Source organism: Colius striatus, chromosome 22 (assembly GCF_028858725.1).
Source record: "Colius striatus isolate bColStr4 chromosome 22, bColStr4.1.hap1, whole genome shotgun sequence".
Lineage (NCBI taxonomy): Eukaryota > Metazoa > Chordata > Aves > Coliiformes > Coliidae > Colius > Colius striatus.
The window spans coordinates 4,266,602-4,285,701 of NC_084780.1; the positions used below are offsets into that span (position 1 = coordinate 4,266,602).

General features: G+C 53.4%; 1 protein-coding gene across 5 annotated transcripts; it reads left to right on the forward strand.

Annotated features, from left to right (window-relative positions):
* The first annotated feature begins 3,839 nt into the window (after positions 1 to 3,839).
* KLHDC8A (kelch domain containing 8A) lies at positions 3,840 to 17,937 on the forward strand. 5 transcript variants are annotated; one of them, XR_009820269.1, is made up of 9 exons: positions 4,430 to 4,651; positions 11,587 to 11,746; positions 12,059 to 12,125; positions 12,275 to 12,664; positions 14,551 to 14,715; positions 16,040 to 16,255; positions 16,565 to 16,666; positions 16,864 to 17,403; positions 17,596 to 17,937. XR_009820269.1 is itself a non-coding variant. In XM_062013609.1 (8 exons), the coding sequence occupies exons 4-8, from the start codon at positions 12,289 to 12,291 to the stop codon at positions 17,055 to 17,057; spliced, it is 1,053 nt and encodes a 350-aa protein (XP_061869593.1). In that variant the 5' UTR covers positions 3,840 to 3,920; positions 11,587 to 11,746; positions 12,059 to 12,125; positions 12,275 to 12,288; the 3' UTR covers positions 17,058 to 17,937. The 5 variants fall into 5 exon arrangements, 4 of the variants coding, with proteins under 4 accessions (XP_061869593.1, XP_061869590.1, XP_061869591.1 ...); XM_062013609.1 differs by lacking the exon at positions 4,430 to 4,651 and adding an exon at positions 3,840 to 3,920 and having other exon boundaries at positions 16,864 to 17,937; XM_062013606.1 differs by having other exon boundaries at positions 16,864 to 17,937.
* The last annotated feature ends 1,163 nt before the right edge of the window (positions 17,938 to 19,100 follow it).

Below are 19,100 nucleotides of genomic sequence, written 5' to 3' on the forward strand. Positions count from 1 at the left end.
TAGGGTGCTTTTTGTTTCCCCCAGCAACTGTCTTTTCAAAGTGCCTGTCTCCTGAAATGATGTCTCTCTGTGTTTGTCAAATGGGCAGACACAGCTGGTGGACTTCTCCCCCTGGGTTAAATATTCTGATTGAGAGATCCTGAAGCCTCTTGGCTTCTGTCTGCACTTATTAAGGTGACTATCTGCACTGTAACCAGCTCCAGGGCCCTGCAGGAGGGAGAATTAATTAATTAACTACTTAATTAACTGTCAGGTTGCCAAATCTCTGGAAGAAATGATAGGAGGGGACTGAATGCTGTCTCTAGTCCCCCTGCATTGCTCCCCACAGCTTGGTCTCCTGTGTTCTCCAGTCACTGCTGGCACTGACATATGCATGGGCACATCTTAGTCCTCTTGAATGGGGTTCTTTTCCCTTTATCTACAAGATCTTTGATCTCTCCTAAAAGAAAAGCCTTACTTGGCATCTGGGGGGTGCTTTTTGCTGCTTCCCCCCCCTGTTTTCTTACCTCCTGGCCTGCTAATTGCAGTTCCACCAGCCTTTCCCAAACACTTTGTGGAAATGGGCTGGTCAGGAGTGCTCTTTGGGTTGAGTTGGCCCAACTTGAAGGGATAAAGGTAAGAACTAGGAACAGAAGATGTTACTGTTAAGCTTATTTGTGTAATTTGCAGGAATTCCTGTGACTCTCCTGCTGTTCCCATGGAAACAGATGTTGAGTTGCAGGAGACTGCTACAGTTTTTCAGGACTATTGTATATGGTTTTGCCTTGAGCAGTGCTACCTCTTGCATCATTTCCAAGCAGCATGGAAAGGCTCTCCTTTCTGAGGCACCAATCTAGAGTGTCCCTGGACCTTCCTAATCTAACAAAGTATCCCAAGGAGTCTCCTTACATGGGAAGCTAAGGGAAAGATGCTGTTACAAAGAGAGTAAACTCCCCTTTCCTCGTGCCCTTGGCTATATGGCTGTGGTGATGATTCCCAGGCTGGTGGTGGAGAGCAGAGTACATCCCTCCCTCCTTCCCAGTGCAATCCTTGTGCCTTGGGAAGGATTCACTGGTCACTGGGGAGTAGTGATTGCAGTTTTTCACTGTTCAAAAAGCACCTTTGTACATGAGCTCAGGTCTCTGCAGTGCTTGTGTAAGCTCCATCCTTGGGAGACAGTTATTTTCGAGCCTGTTGAGTCTGACTCATCCACCAGACAAGTCAGGGACTGGACACCTGGGGCTTTATGGCCAAGCTGCTGTACCTGTCTCTGTGCTCTTATCCAATTCCAACTTATCCTCACACAATCCCAGCATGGTGAGGATGGGAAAGGCCCTGCAGAGCTTACCCAGCCCCTGCTCAAGCAGCTTCCCCTGGCTCAGGGGGCACAGGAACGTGTCCAAGTGGGGTTGGAAACCTCCTGAGCAGGAGCCTCCACACCCTCCCTGGGCAGCCTGGGCCAGGGCTCCCTCACCTCAGCACCAAAGGACTTGCTCCTCCTGTGCCAGGGGCACTGTTTGTGTTCCAGCTGATGCCCATCAGCCCTTGTCCTGGCACTGGATACTACAGAAACAAGTGTGGCCTCATCCTGACACCCACCAATTAGGCATTTGTAAGTGTTGCTGAGACTCCCCTTCAGCCTTCTCTTCTCCAGGCTGAACAGCCCCAGGTCCCACAGCCTTTCCTCACAAGGAAGATGCTCCATCCCCTCAGCATCTTGGTGGCCCTGCACTGGCCTCTCTCCAGCAGTTCCCTGTCCCTCTGCAGCTGGGGAGCCCAGAACTGGCCCCAGGACTCCAGATGAGGCCTCAGCAGCTATGGCAGAGCAGAGGGGGAGCAGAACCTCCCTGGCCCTGTGCCCACACTCTCTTGCTGCCCCCAGGCTGCCATTGGCCTTGCCCACGAGGCCACGTTGCTGCTCATGGGCAGTTTATTCTCAGCCAGCACTGCCAGGTCTCTCTCCTGGAGCTGCTCTCCAGCAGGTCACCCCCAGCCTGTGCTGGGCCAGGGGGTTGTTCCTCCCCAGCTGCAGGACTCTGCCCTTGGTGACCCTCAGCAGGTTCCTCCCTGCCCAGCTCTCAGGCCAATCCACATCTCACTGACTGGCAGCACAGCCTTCATCTCTCCTTTCTCTGGTCTTCTGCAGGTGTTGACATGCTGTTGGCTGTTTGTCTTGGGAAGGTAAGGCTGATTGCATTGAGCTAAGGAAATGATACTGGCAAGTGAAAGGTCATCAAGGGGTTACTTTGTTTTGGTTTTAATTGGGTGAATTAAATGTTCCTGAGGATGAAAGAGCATTTGTTTCAATAACAGTGATTAGCATCAGTTATGTAGAACTATGGGAATGGGGATTATCAAGACTTCCTGGCAGAGCTCTACCAGGGTGCTGGGCTGTGTCACACTGTCTCCATTCTCTTTTTCATCCCAATCCATCAGGTTTCTTTTCCCAGCCAGAGGCCTCAGCTGCCCCAGAGCCCCACTCACCAGGTGCTGTGTACACAGCACAGAGCCCAAAACAGACAAAGAACAGGAGAGGAATCAAGCAGACAGAAACCAAGGAGGAAAATGACAAGATGAAGGGCTCAAGATCAAACAGCAAGGTAAAAAAAACACCCCAAAACCAATGAACCAAATGGAAAACACCACAAAGGGCAAAAAAAATCGAAGCCACTCAGCCAGAATGTCACTGGGGGCCAAACCCAGTGTCCTGAGCCAAGGTCCTGTGTGGAGCTCACAGAGCAGCAGCTCCAAATTGGCTTGAAAACAGAAACCACTGTGGGAGACAATTGTAGGAGCAGCTGCAAACTGTCACAGCCCCTTTTCCACCATCAGCCTCAAAGGGTCACCCATGGCCAGGCAGCTTTGAGCTGGTGCCCAGCACAGGAGCCTTCTGGTTTAACAAGGGGAGGGAGAGGAGCTGCCAACCCCATGGCTTGAGCACCAGCTCATTTCCCCAGCCTGCCCTGTGTCCTCCTACCCCATGCAGCTGAGCTTTCTGCAATCAGCTCCTCAGTCACCCAGGAGACCTTTGGTGATGTTTCTTATTTTACCTCCTAGGTTGGAAGCAGGGAATTTGCAACCTTGCTGCAAACCTTCCTTCAGAGCTACCCAGACTCAGCTGCAAAGAGTCTGGTAAATAACAATAACATCCAAATCCTACCTGTCCAATAATGCCCAAGTCCTAATAGCCCCCCCTGTTAAAATCCAGTATGATGGGGTCTTTAAATGATTCTTAAGAGGTGAATGCCTTTGTAATGAACATCCTGGTGTTAGATAGGCCCCTTGCTTGAGGTTTTTATTTAAATGCAAATTGAATCCTCCCACTGGAAAGCTAACAGGAGATTAAAATAGCTGGTAGGGGATGAGGATTTGCTTTCTGTAGAGTCATTTGACTCAACTTCTCGTTGATTTCCTCATTTTTCTTATTTTATGGCTAGAGATGCTTTGAAAGAGTTTCCTGTCTCAACCAACAAAAGCTGTCAGCAAGAATCTGGATCCTTCCAGGGCTGAACTTGAGGTCAACACCAAGGGGTTATACAAGCCAGGGCTCAACTGGAAACCTCTGACCACCTCTGGAGACTGCTACTGGCCTGGGCTGCAGGGAAGCAACCACTGGAGAAATAAGTCCCAGTGGCATGAAGACATGACTCTGGAAGCTGCACATTCAAAGGCTCCAGCACCTGATGCTGCTGTGCAGGTACCAGCTCTGTGCCAGTGAGGAAGACTGTGAGCAGAAATCCCTGGAGGTGTCAAGGACTGGGAGAGCTCAGGAGGTTCCTGAAGGATTAAAAACATCTGCTGGGCTGAACTGCTGATGCATCTCTGGGGAGGAGCTTTGAAGCTGGATGGAAGGTGCAGTGAAGGATCTTTCTCTTGGCTGTTGCTTATAAAGGACTTTTCTGTGAAGTTATTCTGTGGCACTTGTAGAAGAAGAGAAGCAGGTGAGGGAAGAGAAAGCTTGGGATGGCCAGCAAGGCTGGGAAAGAGGAGCCCAAAGGCCACTGCCCTTTGCAGTCTCAGGGCAAAGCGATGCCTGGAGCCAGACTTGCAGAGAGCAGAAGCTCTGGGGTTGCTGCTGCCAGAACTGCCCCTTGTGTGCCCTTGGGGTGTGTGGCCATCACACTGGTGCTGGGCTCCTCTCTCAGAGCTGTGGCCAGTGGGGCAGCACAGGATCCATGAGCCCCAGCCTGGGCCAGACCCTCTGCCCTTCCCACAGCCGCTCCCACTGCAACTCCAAAGGCAGCACCTTTGGGTCTCTTTTCTCTCCAAGGCAGCTCCTGCTTTTCACTTCCTACTCCCCTATTTTTGTCCATCTGTTTCCCTTTGCTAGGAGTTTTGTTTTTGCAGCCCAGGAAGGCAGGGAGGGGGGAGAGCTGCTGTTACAGAACATCTTGTGCGAGCGTGGGGAGCCATAAAAGGCTTAAGTATGGGTCTGGTAACGCAGTGTGTACACACACACCCGCACAGCCCCGGCTGCTGGCACCGAGGGAGAGACCAGATGGGGAAACACTCTGCCTCTTAATTGTCCTACATCTCCAGGAGGGTGAAGATTAGGGCTGCTGGATTGATGTTGATTTGAGGGGGGTTTTTTCTCCCCCCCTCCCACGCATCTCGAAGCCTCGGCTGCTCCCGGCGCCGCTCGCATCCCGCTGCCCAGCGCCGCGGGGTGAAGGTGGGGAAGGAGGGGAGAGGGATGAGGAGAGAGGGCAGGAGAGACCTGGGGAGGAGGAGGGGGATGCTCTGCAGGGGCTGTGGATTCGGGAGGTGAAGTTGAGGAGGATTTCCAGCCGGACCCGGCGCGGCTGCCCCGGAGCTGTGAGTACATCCGCGCTTAGCCCGAGCTCCTGGAGGGAGGGAGGGAAGGAGTTCTCCTGATGGAGGTCAGTGGGTTATTTGGGGGGGAAGATGCTTCAGAGGATGAAAGCTTTCTCCCACTATCAGGTTTTGAATGAGCAACCAGAAACAGAGCTTTCAGTTTGTGTTTTCCCTAGAAAAGTGGGTTACAGAAGATGAGCTTTTCTCCTCCTCCTTGTTGTTGTTTTCCTTCTCTCTGTTTTTCTTTCTTCCCCTCCCAGAAGTCCCCAGATCCCATCTTTTCAGCCTCCCAGACCAGGCCCTGGCAGCTCAGGCACTCAGCAGCCATGGGGGTGTGCACTGAGCTATACCCCCAGCTGAGCTCTGGCCCCAGCTCTTTACATTCCCTCCGGAGGGATGCAGCCTAAATACAGAGTAACAGGAGCTTTACAAACATAGCCAGGGAGACTGCAGGGCTTGGAAAAGACCTCTGTTTGACCCATGTAAAAGAGAAGCTGTTGGTGCAGGGAGCAGAGACAGTCTTTGGGTCAAAGGGAGGGGGTGCAGGGTGCTGCTGGGAGTTGGAGCAGGGAAGGGTCCCCATCAGCCTCACAGGTGGGTTTGTTTTTCTCTTGATGAAGTTATAACTCTTGAGACAAACTGTAATAGGAATAAATCTCATCTTGTTCTGCTGATTCTTCAGCCCACCCAGGCAAAAAGAAGGGTCTGGGCTCTTCCTCTGTGCTGGTGAGTGCCAAGCAATGAGATGTCTTTGCTCCCTGTCCCATAGCCTGCTGAAGCTCTGAGCATCCTTCTGATGCTACCTGGGGAAGGTTTCCTTCCATGGCCTCTCTGCTTTCCTCCTATCAGCAATCTCAGCATTTGGCATGATGAGGCTGGAAATGATCTCCAGGGACTGGGAATGGGGGAAGGGGTGAAGATGTGGCAGGGTCAGATCAGTCACACCTTGCTGTCTTCACATTCAAACTGCACCTCCTTATGCCTGCAAAGAGAGATACTCATGAAGACAAGGAATGAAACCAGCTGCTTGTGAGTGCTGCTGCTTTTCCTTTGCTTGGTCCAATTCATTCTCTTACCATTGTAATGGTTTTATTCCTCTTTCCTTACAACTAAACAGTCTCTCACACCAACTGGGCAGCTTGCAGAGGAAGGTGGGGAACTAGTAGCTTGGAGGTTTTTTTGGTGGTTGTTATTTTTCTGGGTAGCTGTTACTATGGCAAGGAAACTTGATTCAGTGTGAAGAGAGGTCAGAAATACCAGACAGAAAATTTCATGCATGTTCTGTTTAAAGCTTCAGCTGCCAGGGTTTGAGCAAGAGAGAAGTAAAGGCAGCAGAGTCCCCAGTTTTCAAAGGCTTTTCAAAAGCTTTCTTTTCTGCTCAAAATCAGTGTTACCTGAAACCAAGACTTGGCATTCAGTGCCCTTGTGGCCTAGGACTGTGGAATAGTCAAAGCTTATAGAAAGGCTGTTGATATCTTGTTCTGAGTGAGAGAGTTTGGGACAAGAGCTCAGGCTTCTCCCATGCTGGCAATGTCACAGAGGTGCCAGACTCTTCCAAAGACCCTGATCCCACTATGAACCCAAAATAAGCTGTGAGGGCTTGCTGACAGCACTGTCTGTGGAGATGCTGAACTCTCTGGACTGTTGTACAAAGGGATTCTTGGGTGCTGGGCTCTATTCTTTGCTGGGTGGCAGGGAAGTGAGCTTTCTCCCTGGGGTAGGAGGGATCTTTGGCTCTAATCTGGGTGCTGCCCAGGGGAAATGTGGACTTAGAGCCTCCTGCATGTTGTTTCTTGTTGTCTGTGTCTTTGCTGTGATAAGGTTGCAGCTATTTTTATGTCTTTCTTTACAGCAAAGGTTGGTCCCTGAGCAGGGACAGGGCCTCTTTGTGCTGTGCTAATGTTTGACAGTGCAAGGAGTGGTTACAGCATGACATTTAAGTGCTTCTAGGAGGAAAAGCAGCTCACTTCAATTAGAGTGATTAACAGGGAGCTTTTGGTGCTGTTCCCACAGCTGAAACTTCACTACATCCAGCACAGGTGAAAATAGCACAAAGAAGCCTATTAGTGTGTTTTCCCCTCCTTTCTCATCACTTGCTGGCTTTTGTTTTGCCAAAACCCCTGTTTCCAGCTCACAGGGGATGTTGCTGTGATATTGAGCTGAGCACCCAGCCCTGGGGAGAGCAGGTACAAAGGTCCCAGGAGAAGCCTGTCTGTGCCAGGCATGTTGGGCCATGTGTGCAGCATCTCAAGCATCCCATCCCTGACACATCTCACCTCCATCTCTCTACCCCTTGGAGCAGGAGAACAGTGTGGAGCAGAAGAGTTGAGCTTCAGAGGACTGAGACTTCCCAGGAGCTACTTTCTGCTTCAAATTGTGTGCTGGATCCTGTGCCTGGAGCAGCACAGGGAAGTGTTGCACTGGGAAAGGTTCAGGGGCAGGCAGGGGAGAGCTGAGCTGTGCCTGACAACACCTCTCCTTGGCAGCAGGTGAAATTCCTGGAGATCTTCCCTTGGTGTCCCCCCTTTCTGGCCTTGTACCATGATTTGGGACAGAAAAGGTTTCCCTGCACTGAATCATCTCCTTTCAACTGTCTTCATTCAGTCTGTGCTGTGTCATCTCGCTGTGCTCTTTATTTAATGGAGTGCAGACAGCCAAGACAGAGCTGAAATGAAGCTGCTCACTCCTGCCTGGTGCTGAGGAGCAGGAGCTGTGATTTCTGTGCTATTTCCAGCATGTTTGTTGCCCCTGTGCCTGCCTCTCCTGTGCCACCCATTCCCAGAGCAGTGGGACTTGGTACCACTCTGGCTGGTGATGCCAGTTGGATGTCAGGCTGCTTTCAGCTCAGCTTTGCAGCCCATCTCTCCTGTTGGCTGCCACACAGCAGGGCTGTCCTGTGCTTATCTGGTGTGACATTTAGGTGAGTACAAGAGCTTTTTCTCTGAAGGCAGTAGTTTCTCTAATGTGCTTCTCTGTCAGGCTGGTGGCTGGCTGTGTCTCTGTTTTAAAGTGCTCCTGGTGACATCAAGGAACACGTGGGCACTTAAAATCCTAGAGGAACAGAATTGTTTCAGTTAGGAAAGGCCTTTAAGCTCATTGAGTCCAACCACTAAGCTCACACTGCCAAGCCCACCACTAACCCATGGCCCTAAATGTTTGGCAGTTGGCAGATGATGTGGAGAGCAGTGATGTTCCAGGAGCACAGTTCCTGATGGGGCTGAGATGGATGTCCTGTGTCTGACCCCTTCCCAGATCCAGTGATGGATTCAGCAAAGCTGAGGGTGAGCTGGGTGCAGCTCAAGTGAACTTGTGATGGGATGTCATGGTTCTTTCCTGGATCTCTGTGGTGTCCCCCAAATGAATGCTGTTCCTGAAGTGAGGGTTTGAGCAGGTGATGCTCTGTGATGCTCTGCTGGGGCTGCAGAACCCAGCATCAGTGTGTAGTGAGTTGTCTCTGCCTGGAGCTCAATGAGGATTAGAGGTCTCTTTCTAGCCCTGGAGGGAGTGTGTGTGCAGATGTATGTGGCTGCAGGTGTGCACAGTGATGTCTCAGGATGGATAACCTCAGTGTGAGCATTAAAAATAGAAGATTTGGGAGCATCTCTGTGGCTTTTCATCTTCTGGGGCCTTTTTGCATTTTCTTCCATTTGGAGAGGTGTAAATGGGATCCCTTTTCACTCTGGGCTTAGTGCAGTGGCATTGTAATGCAGTGTTTAAGGTAGTGCATCATCCCAGAGGACACCCAGGTGGCTGGAGGGTGATGATTGCAGCTGTAACTGAGCTGTCTGCTGGGTCTTTGCAGCTGAGAGAATGTCAAACCCAGAACAGCAAAACTTCTAAATCCCAGAGAGAGGGGAGGTAGGAAGGGGAGGAAAAAAGGGGAGGAAGGGGAGGGTAGGAAAGCAGCTGCACTCAGCAGCACCAAGATCTGTGTCACTTGAATACCTGCCAGCATCTCTCTCTTATACATCACAACTCATTGCAGGTAATAAATGTCACCAAGCCAAGAGCTCTCTAAAATGAGCCTGGTGTAACCTGCAGGGTGAGGAGCAGCCTGTCCTTGGAGAGAGCATTTGGGTGTTACAGCACAGGGAGCTCAGCCCCAATGTGACCCCTTCTCAGTGGGTGCTGGGGGGTTCTCCCTGCCCAGCCATGCCCCATAGCCACTTTGCACAGACCCTGGAGGGGGTTGTGTGTGGATGCTGTGCTGCTCCCTGAGCTTTTAAAGCACAGAGGCTTCTGTCCTGTAAGGCTGAGAGCTGGGCCCTGGGGTGGGCTCTGACAGAAGAGCAATTACCATTCATTTTGTCTTTAATGTAGCTGTTTAAGAAAAAAAACATGAATGCTTCCAATTTGTTTGGTGTAATTAAGTGATAATTCCCTCTGCCTGGGAGGAGAAGATGGCTGCAACACTGGGGGATGTTTGTTCAGCATGTTTTTGGCAGCTCCTGGCTCCTGTGGTGCTGCATCGTGTTCTAGTGAGATTCAGGTGATGCTGGAGAGACTGAGGCAAAAGGTTGTGGGTCCAGGGCTTCAGCCTGACCTTGGTTTTCCTTAAAGAGCATAAAAGAGAAGAAGACCAAATGATTTGTAAGGGTAAGGCAGCTGGATTCAGGCAGAGCTCTGCATTACTGCTGCTGGGGGTGGTGGCTGGCTGGATGTGCTGGCTCCTGCTGGCTGGGACCACAGCTGGGCTGAAGCTGCAGGTCCTTGCTCTGCCTGTTCTCATGAAGGACCTACCCAGCACTCCACAGAAGTACTCAGCCTCCTCTGAGGGCTTTGGGTCATGCTCTGTGTCCTAGGATGCTGAAAAGGAATTTGTAAGTCATTTGAGACAATTATGCTCAAGTTCTGTAAAGCCTTAATGACAGCAGAGGAGATGTGGCACCAGCCACGAGGTTCTGCTTCTGTCAGACATCTGAGTGATGCTGCTTGTGCCTCATCCCAGGACTGTACTTTATTGCTATAGGAATTGAGGCACAAGGCAGGAAAATGACTTCTTGGAGGTCAGGATACACATGTCATGCTCCTGCATGTAGGAGCTGGCTCTGCTTTCCTGATTTGCTGGCCCATGCTGAATTTGTCCATGTTAACACACAAAAACCCACCTGGAAAGAAAACAAATTATTCATGGGAGCAATAATCCAGAGCTGCTCAAACTGCCAAGGCAAAACCCCCCAGCTGAGGCAGCTGCAGGCTGTGATGCCCCTCAGGTGACAAGGGATGGAAGGGGAGGGGAGGGCAGCAGCTGGTGATGGAGTCTGTTGTTTGCCCCTCTCTCCTCAGCTGCTGGGAAGATGCAAAGTGAGTCTTGACTTGCTGCTGCTTTTCTGTTGTTGCTTTGTGTTCCTTTGTGCTGCAGCCCCCATGGTGCCAGGGCTGTGTGCATGTGCTCCTGCTGGGTCCTGCTGCTGCAGGGTTACAGCCTAAGGGGTGTTTCTAGCTTTATCAGCCCCACTCTTTATGTGATTAATGATGTTTAGCTGACTACTGGAATTTGTCTGGGAGAAGAAGTTAAACACCTCTGCTTGGATTGATTTGGTTTCATGCCAGCTCAGGTGGGTGGGATCCCAGCCCAGTTGTCTGTGACCTCTTTCACTGCTGCTTTTCCATCTCTCTCCCCTAACTCATGTTTTCAGGGGAGATGTAGGAACTAATGTGACTCTGGAAAGGGATTTCCCCTTCAGATGGAGCCTGTGTGCTCAGCCCTGAGGCAGAGAGGAGGTGTTTGTGTGGATGCTGTTGTACCTGTCTGAGACAACAGCAAATGGCCTGGCTGTGGTCTGAGGGCCACCTCCATCTGCCTCCCTCCCTGATGAACACAATAGGCATGAATTTGTAGAAGAAATGATGTGTCATTCCCAGTGTGCTACACATAGGATGAGGCTGGGGTACAGGAGTAACAGCCCCTGTGTCTCTGCCCTGTGTGCAGCCCTGTGCATCCCAGGGCTTCTCCCCTTCCAGAGGGATCCACCTCATTGCTCTGTGCCAGGGTCCCTTGAAAGCATCAGGATTCCCAGACAGCTCATCCAAAGTGCTGGGTGATGGAAGACAGCTGTAGGTGGCTGTTGCTAAGCTACAGGCTCTCTCTGCTCTGGCTGTCAGAGGGCTTGGGGAGCTGCAGGGCTGTGGTCAGACCTGGGCAGTAAAGGTAGGGGGGTATGAGGTGGACATGAGCTGTTCCTGGGCCAGGGATTGCAGGGCTCACTTGTTTGCTCTGCTTCCCAACAGTTGGTTGCTTTATTTGTGCTTAGGTATCTTGGGTAGGAGAGAGCAAGTTGGTCCTTTGCATCCCACCAAGGCACTGGCCTGGAGCTGAGAGCCAGCCAGGAGGCAGGGAAGTGTGTCCAGGAGTGAACCTCTGCTCCAGGGCTTTTGCAAACTGTAGAAAGGCAGAGCTGAGCAGCTCTGCTGTGCTGCCAGGGAAGCTCATCCCAGGGACCTCAGCATCCATGGGGAAAAGGCTCAGGAGAAGAGGGGCCAACCCTGGCCCAGCCCTGAGCACTGCTCAGCCAGGAATGTGCTGCCTTTGAGGTTTTTTGGCAAGTGCCCACTCCACCCTACAGTCCTGTCTGCAGATGTTGGTGCAGGCAGCATGTGCTGGGAGAGGCTGCTGAGACTGCAAGGGCACAGAGAAATCTCTCTTTGTTTTAAGGGCTATTGTGAAGCAGCCCCAGTTACACAATGCAAACGGAGATACTGAGTCCAAAACACACCTTATTGCACGCTGGGTGAGTGGAAGAGCAGCTGCCTTTGTTCCTTACCGTGTGCCCTCTCTTTGTCCTCCTGCAGGAATTAATCTCATCTGCATGCTTAACAGCCATTCCAAGAGAAGAGAGGAGAAAAAGACAGTGGATTTCCAGCAAAAGCTTGTGCCTCCCCTCCCTGGGCTGCTCTCTGCATCCTTCCAGCTCCGTGCTGTGCCCACAGCCAATGGCTCAGGGCTGCAGAGGTGAGTGCTGGCGTTTGCCTTCCCCAGCCGAGGGCTACAGGCACACAATCCTCCCGGGGGGGTCTGCAGGAGGGTGTACACAGGGGTCAGGAGGAGCAATCAGGTCTGAGAAGGAGGCCACAAGGAAAAGTTCCCCAGCAGGCAGGAAAACAGGCGGGGAAGTGAGCAGACAGCTTGCAGCCTCCTCAGTTTGAATGTCGCCTGGGGGCGGGGATGCTCAGGAAACAGGATAACAAACTGACTCCAGCCTCTCCTGCCTTTCTGGGCTCCTGGGTTTTTTTTTTCCCCTCTTTTGTTTTGTTTTATTTTTAGGATCGATCTCTGCCTGAGCTTCTGAGACAGATTTGGAGCTGCAGGATTAATGGAGACACAATGAAAGGTACGAGTGGCTGCTGCTCCGTGTCTGGGGTGGGGATGGCAGAGGGACCTGGTGGCTGTGGGGAGGGGATGCTCCAGTGCCAGGGGTAGGATGCTGTTTGCACTTTGTATTTCTCTGTTGTCTATCCCTGGCACTGCTCTGTTTTGCAGCTTAAGCAGCCACCATGGAGGTGGCCAATAGCAAAGACTTCCAGTGGAAGACCCTCGCCCCGCTCCCGAGCCGCAGGGTCTACTCGACCTTGGTGGAAGCTGGAGGGCAGGTGTTTGCCATCGGGGGCTGTGATGACAACGGTGTCCCCATGGATTGCTTCGAGGTCTACTCCCCTGAGGCTGACCAATGGACCTCACTGCCCCCCATGCCCACTGCCAGGGCAGGAGTGGCCGTGGCCAACTTGGGCAAGAGGATCATGGTGATAGGAGGGGTCGGAGTGAATCAGCTGCCGCTGAAGATAGTGGAGATGTACAACATAGATGAGGGCAAGTGGAAGAAGAGGAACTCGCTGAGAGAAGCAGCCATGGGCATCTCAGTGACAGCAAAAGGCAAGGAGGGTTCAATCCTTCCCAGGGCAGGGAGGGTGCTGTGGATGGGGAGGGCTGGCACGACTCAGTGCATCAGGCACAAAAGCTTTCTGTGCTGTGGCACACTGTTATGTCTTCTCCAAAACTTTGTCTGTGCTTCTAGGAGTTGAACCCCATGTGTTTGTCCCAGCCTCCTGCTGCAGGGTCTGCTCAACCTTGGTGGAAGCTGGTGGGCAGCTTTGCCATCAGGGGCAAGCAGACAACATTTCTATAGGTGGGCAAAAGCAGATTAACCTGAGGTCTGCTCTGTAGCTCTGAGCCATGAAGGCTGTGGCTATGCTGGTGCCCAGGGGTGTTTCAGACAGGTCCAAGCTCCAGGTTCTCAAAGCAAACTTCTCCAGGGTTTTCTAGTAAATGCTGGTCCTTGTGTGCTGCAGATGCTGGAGAAAAGGAATGGTGCTGCTGGCTGAGTGCAGGCAGGCTGGGAGGAGCTGAGCTGCAGAGCCAGAGGTGAAGGTCTTGGAGCCACATTTGGTATGAAGAGACATCTCTGACCCAAAGCCAGAAGCAGCCAGGAGAGAATCAGCTTCATAGTTGTGGGCTCTCATTGTTGTATGAGGAGGGGAAGTGGCTGGCCCTGTGGGGGGGTTTCTGTGCACCTCCCTTGTGTGGGCTTAGCCACTGGCTTCAGTGAGGCTTGTTAAATCCCTGGGAGGTTCTGCCTTATCAGCCCAGCTCATTGTTTTTTCTTTTCCAAACAGAGGTGTGGAGCATTGATCTCTTTTATCATGCTCTGCCATGCTTTGAAGAGCCTGGGGCTGGGAGCTGTACTCCTGAGCAATGTGCCTGAGGTCAGCCAGTTCCTGGGATTAGGAATCTAATCTCCAGGCAGCTTCTTTGAAAGCTGTCTGGTTTGTTTGCTTAAGTGGCTTTAAAAACTACCATCAAGGAATCCTTTAAAATAATATTTACCATCTTGGAGATGATTTTCTCTCTGTGTGTAAGCTCATCTGACCCATACAGCAGGGTCAGTGGGTGCCAGAGGTCAGGAACAGAAATAGCTGCCCAAATCCTTGCAGCATGCACACTGGTCTCTGCTTTTTCAGCTGCCTTGTAGGCAGCTGTTGCTGCTCTCCTGCTTCTTCTCGGTGGAGTGAGGTGCTTGTTGGAGGAGATAATGTGGATGCTGGGCAGGATTTTGTTTTGGAGGGCTAGATGTGCTGTTAGAGATGGATAGAGCTGATATGGACCTGGTGAGGAGTATGTACATCAGTGCCTTGGCTCAGAGCCTTGTGGTCTCAGATTGCATCCTGGGCCACACCTCAGTGGGGCAAAGCAGGAGCTGAGCCAAGGAGCTGCAGCTCCAGAATGAGAGAGAGGGGCTGAGGGAAGAGCATCAGCCTTGCCATGAGGACCAAGAGGTTGGTGTGTTCCCCTCTGCCCCGGGGATGGGACATGGGGCAGACACAGGGACTTCAGTAGAACCACAGAATCATTTGGGTTGGCAAAGCCCTTGAAGCTGCTGCAGCCCCAGCCCTGCCCTCACCCTGCCCAGCCCAGCACTGACCCACAGCCCTCAGCACCTCAGCTCCAGGGCTTTGGGGTCCCTCCAGGGCTGGGCACTCCCCCAGCTCCCTGGGCAGCCTGGCACAGGGGCTCACACCCCTCTCAGGGAAACAGTTCTGCCTCAGCTCCAGCCTCAACCTCCCCTGGGCCAACTGCAGCCCATTGCCTCTTGTCCTGTCATTCATTGCTGGGGAGCAGAGCCCGACCCCCAGCTCACCACAGCCCCCTTCAGTAGGAGTGAGCAGCTCTGGGCCACATCACGTGATGGCATGTGCTTTATTCTTTTGCAGGGGGCTGTTTCTGATCTTTTCCTGTAATCATTTTGTGGGATGTCTCTGCAGATTACAGAGTCTATGCAGCTGGTGGGATGGGATCTGACCTGCGACCACACAACTACCTGCAGCACTATGACATGCTGAAGGACATCTGGGTGTCCCTGGCAGCCATGCCCACACCCAGGTACGCTGCCACATCCTTCCTGAGAGGCACCAAGATCTATGTGCTGGGTAAGAAGCAATCCTGCCTCCTCCTCCTCCTCTTTGGGCAGCAGCTCCTTTGATCTGAGTGCTGAGAAGCCTCCTGGGAAGAGGCTTTGGGGAAGGCTCCTCTCCATCCCTGCCTGCTGTCTTATGCATTTAGAAATACCAAGCTTGCAGCTGAATGAGGCTGGGTTTGGATTCACAGCTCTATAGCAAGCACCCCTGAGAGCCCCTGCACCCTTAAACACCCCAGGAGCCCACAGATCTCACAGGAGCAACCTCCTCCAGTCCCATCCATGGCTGCTGGCAGCCAAGGGCACAGCTGGGCTCTCCCTGCTCAATTTGCAGTCCTGTCACTGTGCTAAAAGCCCTTGGACTCAACTAGTGAGTAAAACCACTTCTGTGCATTTTACTTCAGCATCATTTTCTTTATCAGGGGGTTGGGCTGGATGAGCTCTGGAAGTCTCTCGGGGTTGGGCTGGATGAGCTCTGGAAGTCTCTCTTCCATGCAGCCTCACAAAGCTTTGGCAGAGGGAAGAGCTGCTGGGGCTGGGAAGTGCTGGGCCAAGCCTTTAGCAGGGGACAATTTTCATTACTTTTGCCTCACAGAAAGGGAAACTAAGGCAGAAAAATGTTGCTGTTAACTCATGGCCAGACAGCACATCAGGATCAGAATGCAGGAGACCTGATTGCTCAAACCACCAGCCAGCCCTGGCTTTATTTAAGGGTTACCAGAAAAGACTCTTTGATCTATTTTGCAGTTTGCTTGCTGCTGGCAGTTTGTGGGCCCAGTAGTGAGCACAGGCTCTGCCTTCAAAGGCATGCTGAGCATCTGAGCTGGGGAGAGATGTAGTCATCTGCATCTGATGGGAGGGAAGAGAAAATCCACCCCTTTGGTGGTGGCAGCAGCAGCTGCTTGGGCTGCCCTGCTCTGTCAGGAGCTCAGCAGCAAGGCCAGGCTGTGCTGGATCACATTGGCACTCAACTCATCTGAATTGCAAAGTCTCCCTGAACATTGATCCCTGCTCTGCCCTGAATTTGTCTTGATTAAACTGGTGCATACTAAACACTTTCCTGGGCCAGCAACCCGCTGCTGCAGCCACGGAGGGTGTGAGGCTCCAAACAGTCAAGGGATTTCATGCCATGAACCTACAGTTAAAGGAGAGGGAGCACAAGGATGAGAAGTTACCTGGCTCAGCAGGCCCTCAAGCAGATGCCTTGACACCTGAGCACATCATATTGACTGGCAGCTCACTCTCAGCCTGCCTGAGAGGCTCCTCTAGCTCCTGCTGACCGTTGCCTTGGTGCTATGAACCAAGCTCGACCCTTTTCTTTCCCTCTCCTGTTCCAGGTGGAAGGCAATCCAAGTATGCTATCAATGCCTTCGAGGTCTTTGACACAGAGACCAGATCATGGACCAAGTTTCCCAACATCCCCAACAAAAGAGCTTTCTCCAGCTTTGTGCCCACAGAAGACAAACTCTTCAGCCTCGGGGGGCTCCGGCAGGGCCGGCTCTACCGGCAGCCCAAGTTCATGAGGACCGTGGACATGTTTGACATGGAGCAAGGTGAGGGCTTTGCCAGCAGTATCCTTTCACATAAGAGCACAGAACTCTCACTGACTGAGCCTTGGGACTGCTGATGCCTTGAGCCCAACCTAGAGGAAGGCCTGCAGTCAGGATTAAGCAGTCAAGGCAGTGGGTTCAACAGCTCTCTCCTGACTTGGTGGTGAGGAAGCTGGCCCCTGTATCACAGGGTTTTATCACCCCAAGGTGCAGCAGCAAAACTGCACAGCCACAAGCAAGTAGGGAGTCAGTGAGGCAGATGATTTCCCAGAAGATGCTCCTGTGATGCCCACTGTGTCCTGTCTCTCCCAGGTGGCTGGATGAAGATGGAACGTTCCTTCTACCTGAAGAAAAGACGAGCAGACTTTGTGGCTGGCTACCTGAAAGGCAGAGTTGTTGTGGCTGGAGGACTAGGTGAGGCACTGGGGATGCTGGTAATGCTTCAAAAGTCCATGAGTCATGTGTTATCACTACAGAGGGGAGACATCCCAGCCCTAGCTGGCCTGAGGAAGCAGAGAAAAAAGACCTTGTAAGGGTACGGGGTCCAGAGCAGATGAGGGATGCTTGCTGGTGCTTCCCAGGTGACCCAGTGCTTCAATTTATGCTTCCAGGAAACCAACCAACCATCCTGGAGTCTGCAGAGGCCTTCCACCCCGAGAAGAACAAGTGGGAGAGCTTGCCCCCCATGCCCACCCCGCGCTGCGCCTGCTCCAGCATCGTGGTGCGGAACTGTCTGCTGGCCGTCGGTGGGGTGGCCCAGGGGCTCAGCAATGCTGTGGAGGCCCTTTGCCTCTCTGAGCCCTGACTGGCTGCTGCCCCTTGCTGCTTCCAGCAGCAGTGCTGGTGGTACTGGGCAGCCCTAAGGCTGGTGTCTACACCCAGCCCTGCTCTGGAGCCAGGGCTGCTGGTCCTCTCCCTCCCAGGCACTGCTGTTCCAGCCCCATGGAGGGAAGGAGCACTTTGGCCAGAGATCCCCTCCAGTCATCTTCAGAGCTTGGTGAGGAAACCCAGATGAAGGAACTGCTCACAGTGTTGGTGTGTCATGTCTCCTGCCAGCAGGAAGGATGATGGAGATCAGGCCATGGGCAAGTGTCTCCCTGCAGCCATCCTGACCCACTCCCAAAGGCGACGGGTTTGGAGTGTCCAGCCAGGTCAGTGGTGATTGAGGGAAACTGTTGTGGTGTTGCCCTCTTCAAGCATTCTGGGACCTATGTATGCACAGATCCCCTTGGCTTGCAACAAGGGAAACTCCTAACCTGCAGCCAGATTCAGGGAATCACTCTTTTGCCTTCGTAGCAAGGCTTTTCCTGCAAACCCACAGCATCTGATCATCACTTTGCCAGGAGCTGGAGTGAGGGGCTGCCAATGCTCCTGGGAGGGATGAATGCCCAAGGGACTGCTTTGGCTAGAAGGAAGACCTTTTTGGCACAGGACTAGCACAGATACTGCATTTCCTGGCTTTCATGCAGAGGTGGCTTCGACCCACAGTGTTCCAACCCGATTTTTAGCTCCTTTAATGATTTGAGATCTACTGGTCAGCCCTGGGGAAAAAGGAGCTAAAAGTCAATTCTGGTTCTGAGTGCTCTCAGCCCAGGGCTGGGCAGTGGCTTTGATGAAGTGCCCATCCACCACCTCCTCTTTGGTTTTGTTCTCCCTGGGCAGTTTGTGGGAAGGCTGTCTGAACTGCTGGGTTTCATTTCTAGTTTGTAGCAGTTGCACCATTAAAAGCTGTCTTCAGAAAACCCCTTGGGGAAGCCAGGACTGTGCTGTGGGTTGGATGGAAAGGTGGGGGACCCAGGGTCTGATGGGGCAAAGGTGTCAATGGGGTGCTGTCCTATGGCTTGTTCCTTTCCAAGGTGTCTCATCCTGTGCTTGAGCAACCCCAGACACAGCTCCAGGCTGAGGGAAAGGGCCTGGGGGGTTGAACAGGAGCCAGCAGCGTGCCCAGGGGGGCAAGAAGCAAAGGGCATCCTGGCTGGGATCAGCAGTGGGGTGGCAGCAGGAGCAGGGCAGGGATTGTCCCCTGTGCTGGGCCCTGGGGAGGCTGCAGCTCCAGGGCTGTGTCAGTGCTGGGCCCCTCACTCACTGCCACAGGGACACTGAGGGGCTGCAGCGTGGCCAGAGCCGGGCACAGAGCTGGGGAAGGGGCTGGAGCACAAGGGGCTGGGGAGGGGCTGAGGGAATGGGGGTGCTGAGCCTGGAGAAGAGGAGGCTGAGGGCAGCCAGCAGCACTCTCTGACACTCCCTGCCAGGAGGCTGCAGGGAGCTGGGGGTCGGGCTCTGCTCCCCAGCAATGAATGACAGGACAAGAGGCAATGGGCTGCAGTTGGCCCAGGGGAGGTTGAGGCTGGAGCTGAGGCAGAACTGTTTCCCTGAGAGGGGTGTGAGCCCCTGTGCCAGGCTGCCCAGGGAGCTGGGGGAGTGCCCAGCCCTGGAGGGACCCCAGAGCCGTGGGGTGAGGTGCTGAGGGGTCAGTGGTGCTGGGCAGGGTGAGGGCAGGGCAGGGCTGCGGCGGTGCCCGGGCTGTGGGGCCTGTCCCGGGGCCGGTCCCGCGGAGCTCCGGGGCCACCGTGCGGCGGCGGCGGCAACGGCAGGGCCGGGCCTGGGCTGTGTCCCCGCGGCCCGGCCGGCCCAGGCGCTCCGGGCCGTGCCATGGGCCCCTCCCGAGCCCAGCCGCTGCCGTCCGTGTCCCTTCAGGGCCGGTTCCGCTGCCGCTGTTCCCTGGGGAGCCGCTGTGGCTCCTGTCGCAGGGCGGCCCTGAGCTCCGGCTGCCTTCGCGCCCTGTAGCTCGGGTGAAGGGGGAACGGCGGCTCCGTGCTGAACAAACCATTGACATCCCCCTGCTTGT

What these genes read in the sequence shown, in the direction of transcription:
- KLHDC8A (XM_062013609.1), top strand. Translation starts at nt 12,289, where the DNA reads ATGGAGGTGGCCAATAGCAAAGACTTCCAGTGGAAGACCCTCGCCCCG. An exon ending in CACCAAGATCTATGTGCTGG is followed by an intron (nt 14,716 to 16,039) that starts GTAAGAAGCAAT and finishes CTCCTGTTCCAG; the next exon opens with GTGGAAGGCAATCCAAGTAT. An exon ending in CATGTTTGACATGGAGCAAG is followed by an intron (nt 16,256 to 16,564) that starts GTGAGGGCTTTG and finishes TGTCTCTCCCAG; the next exon opens with GTGGCTGGATGAAGATGGAA.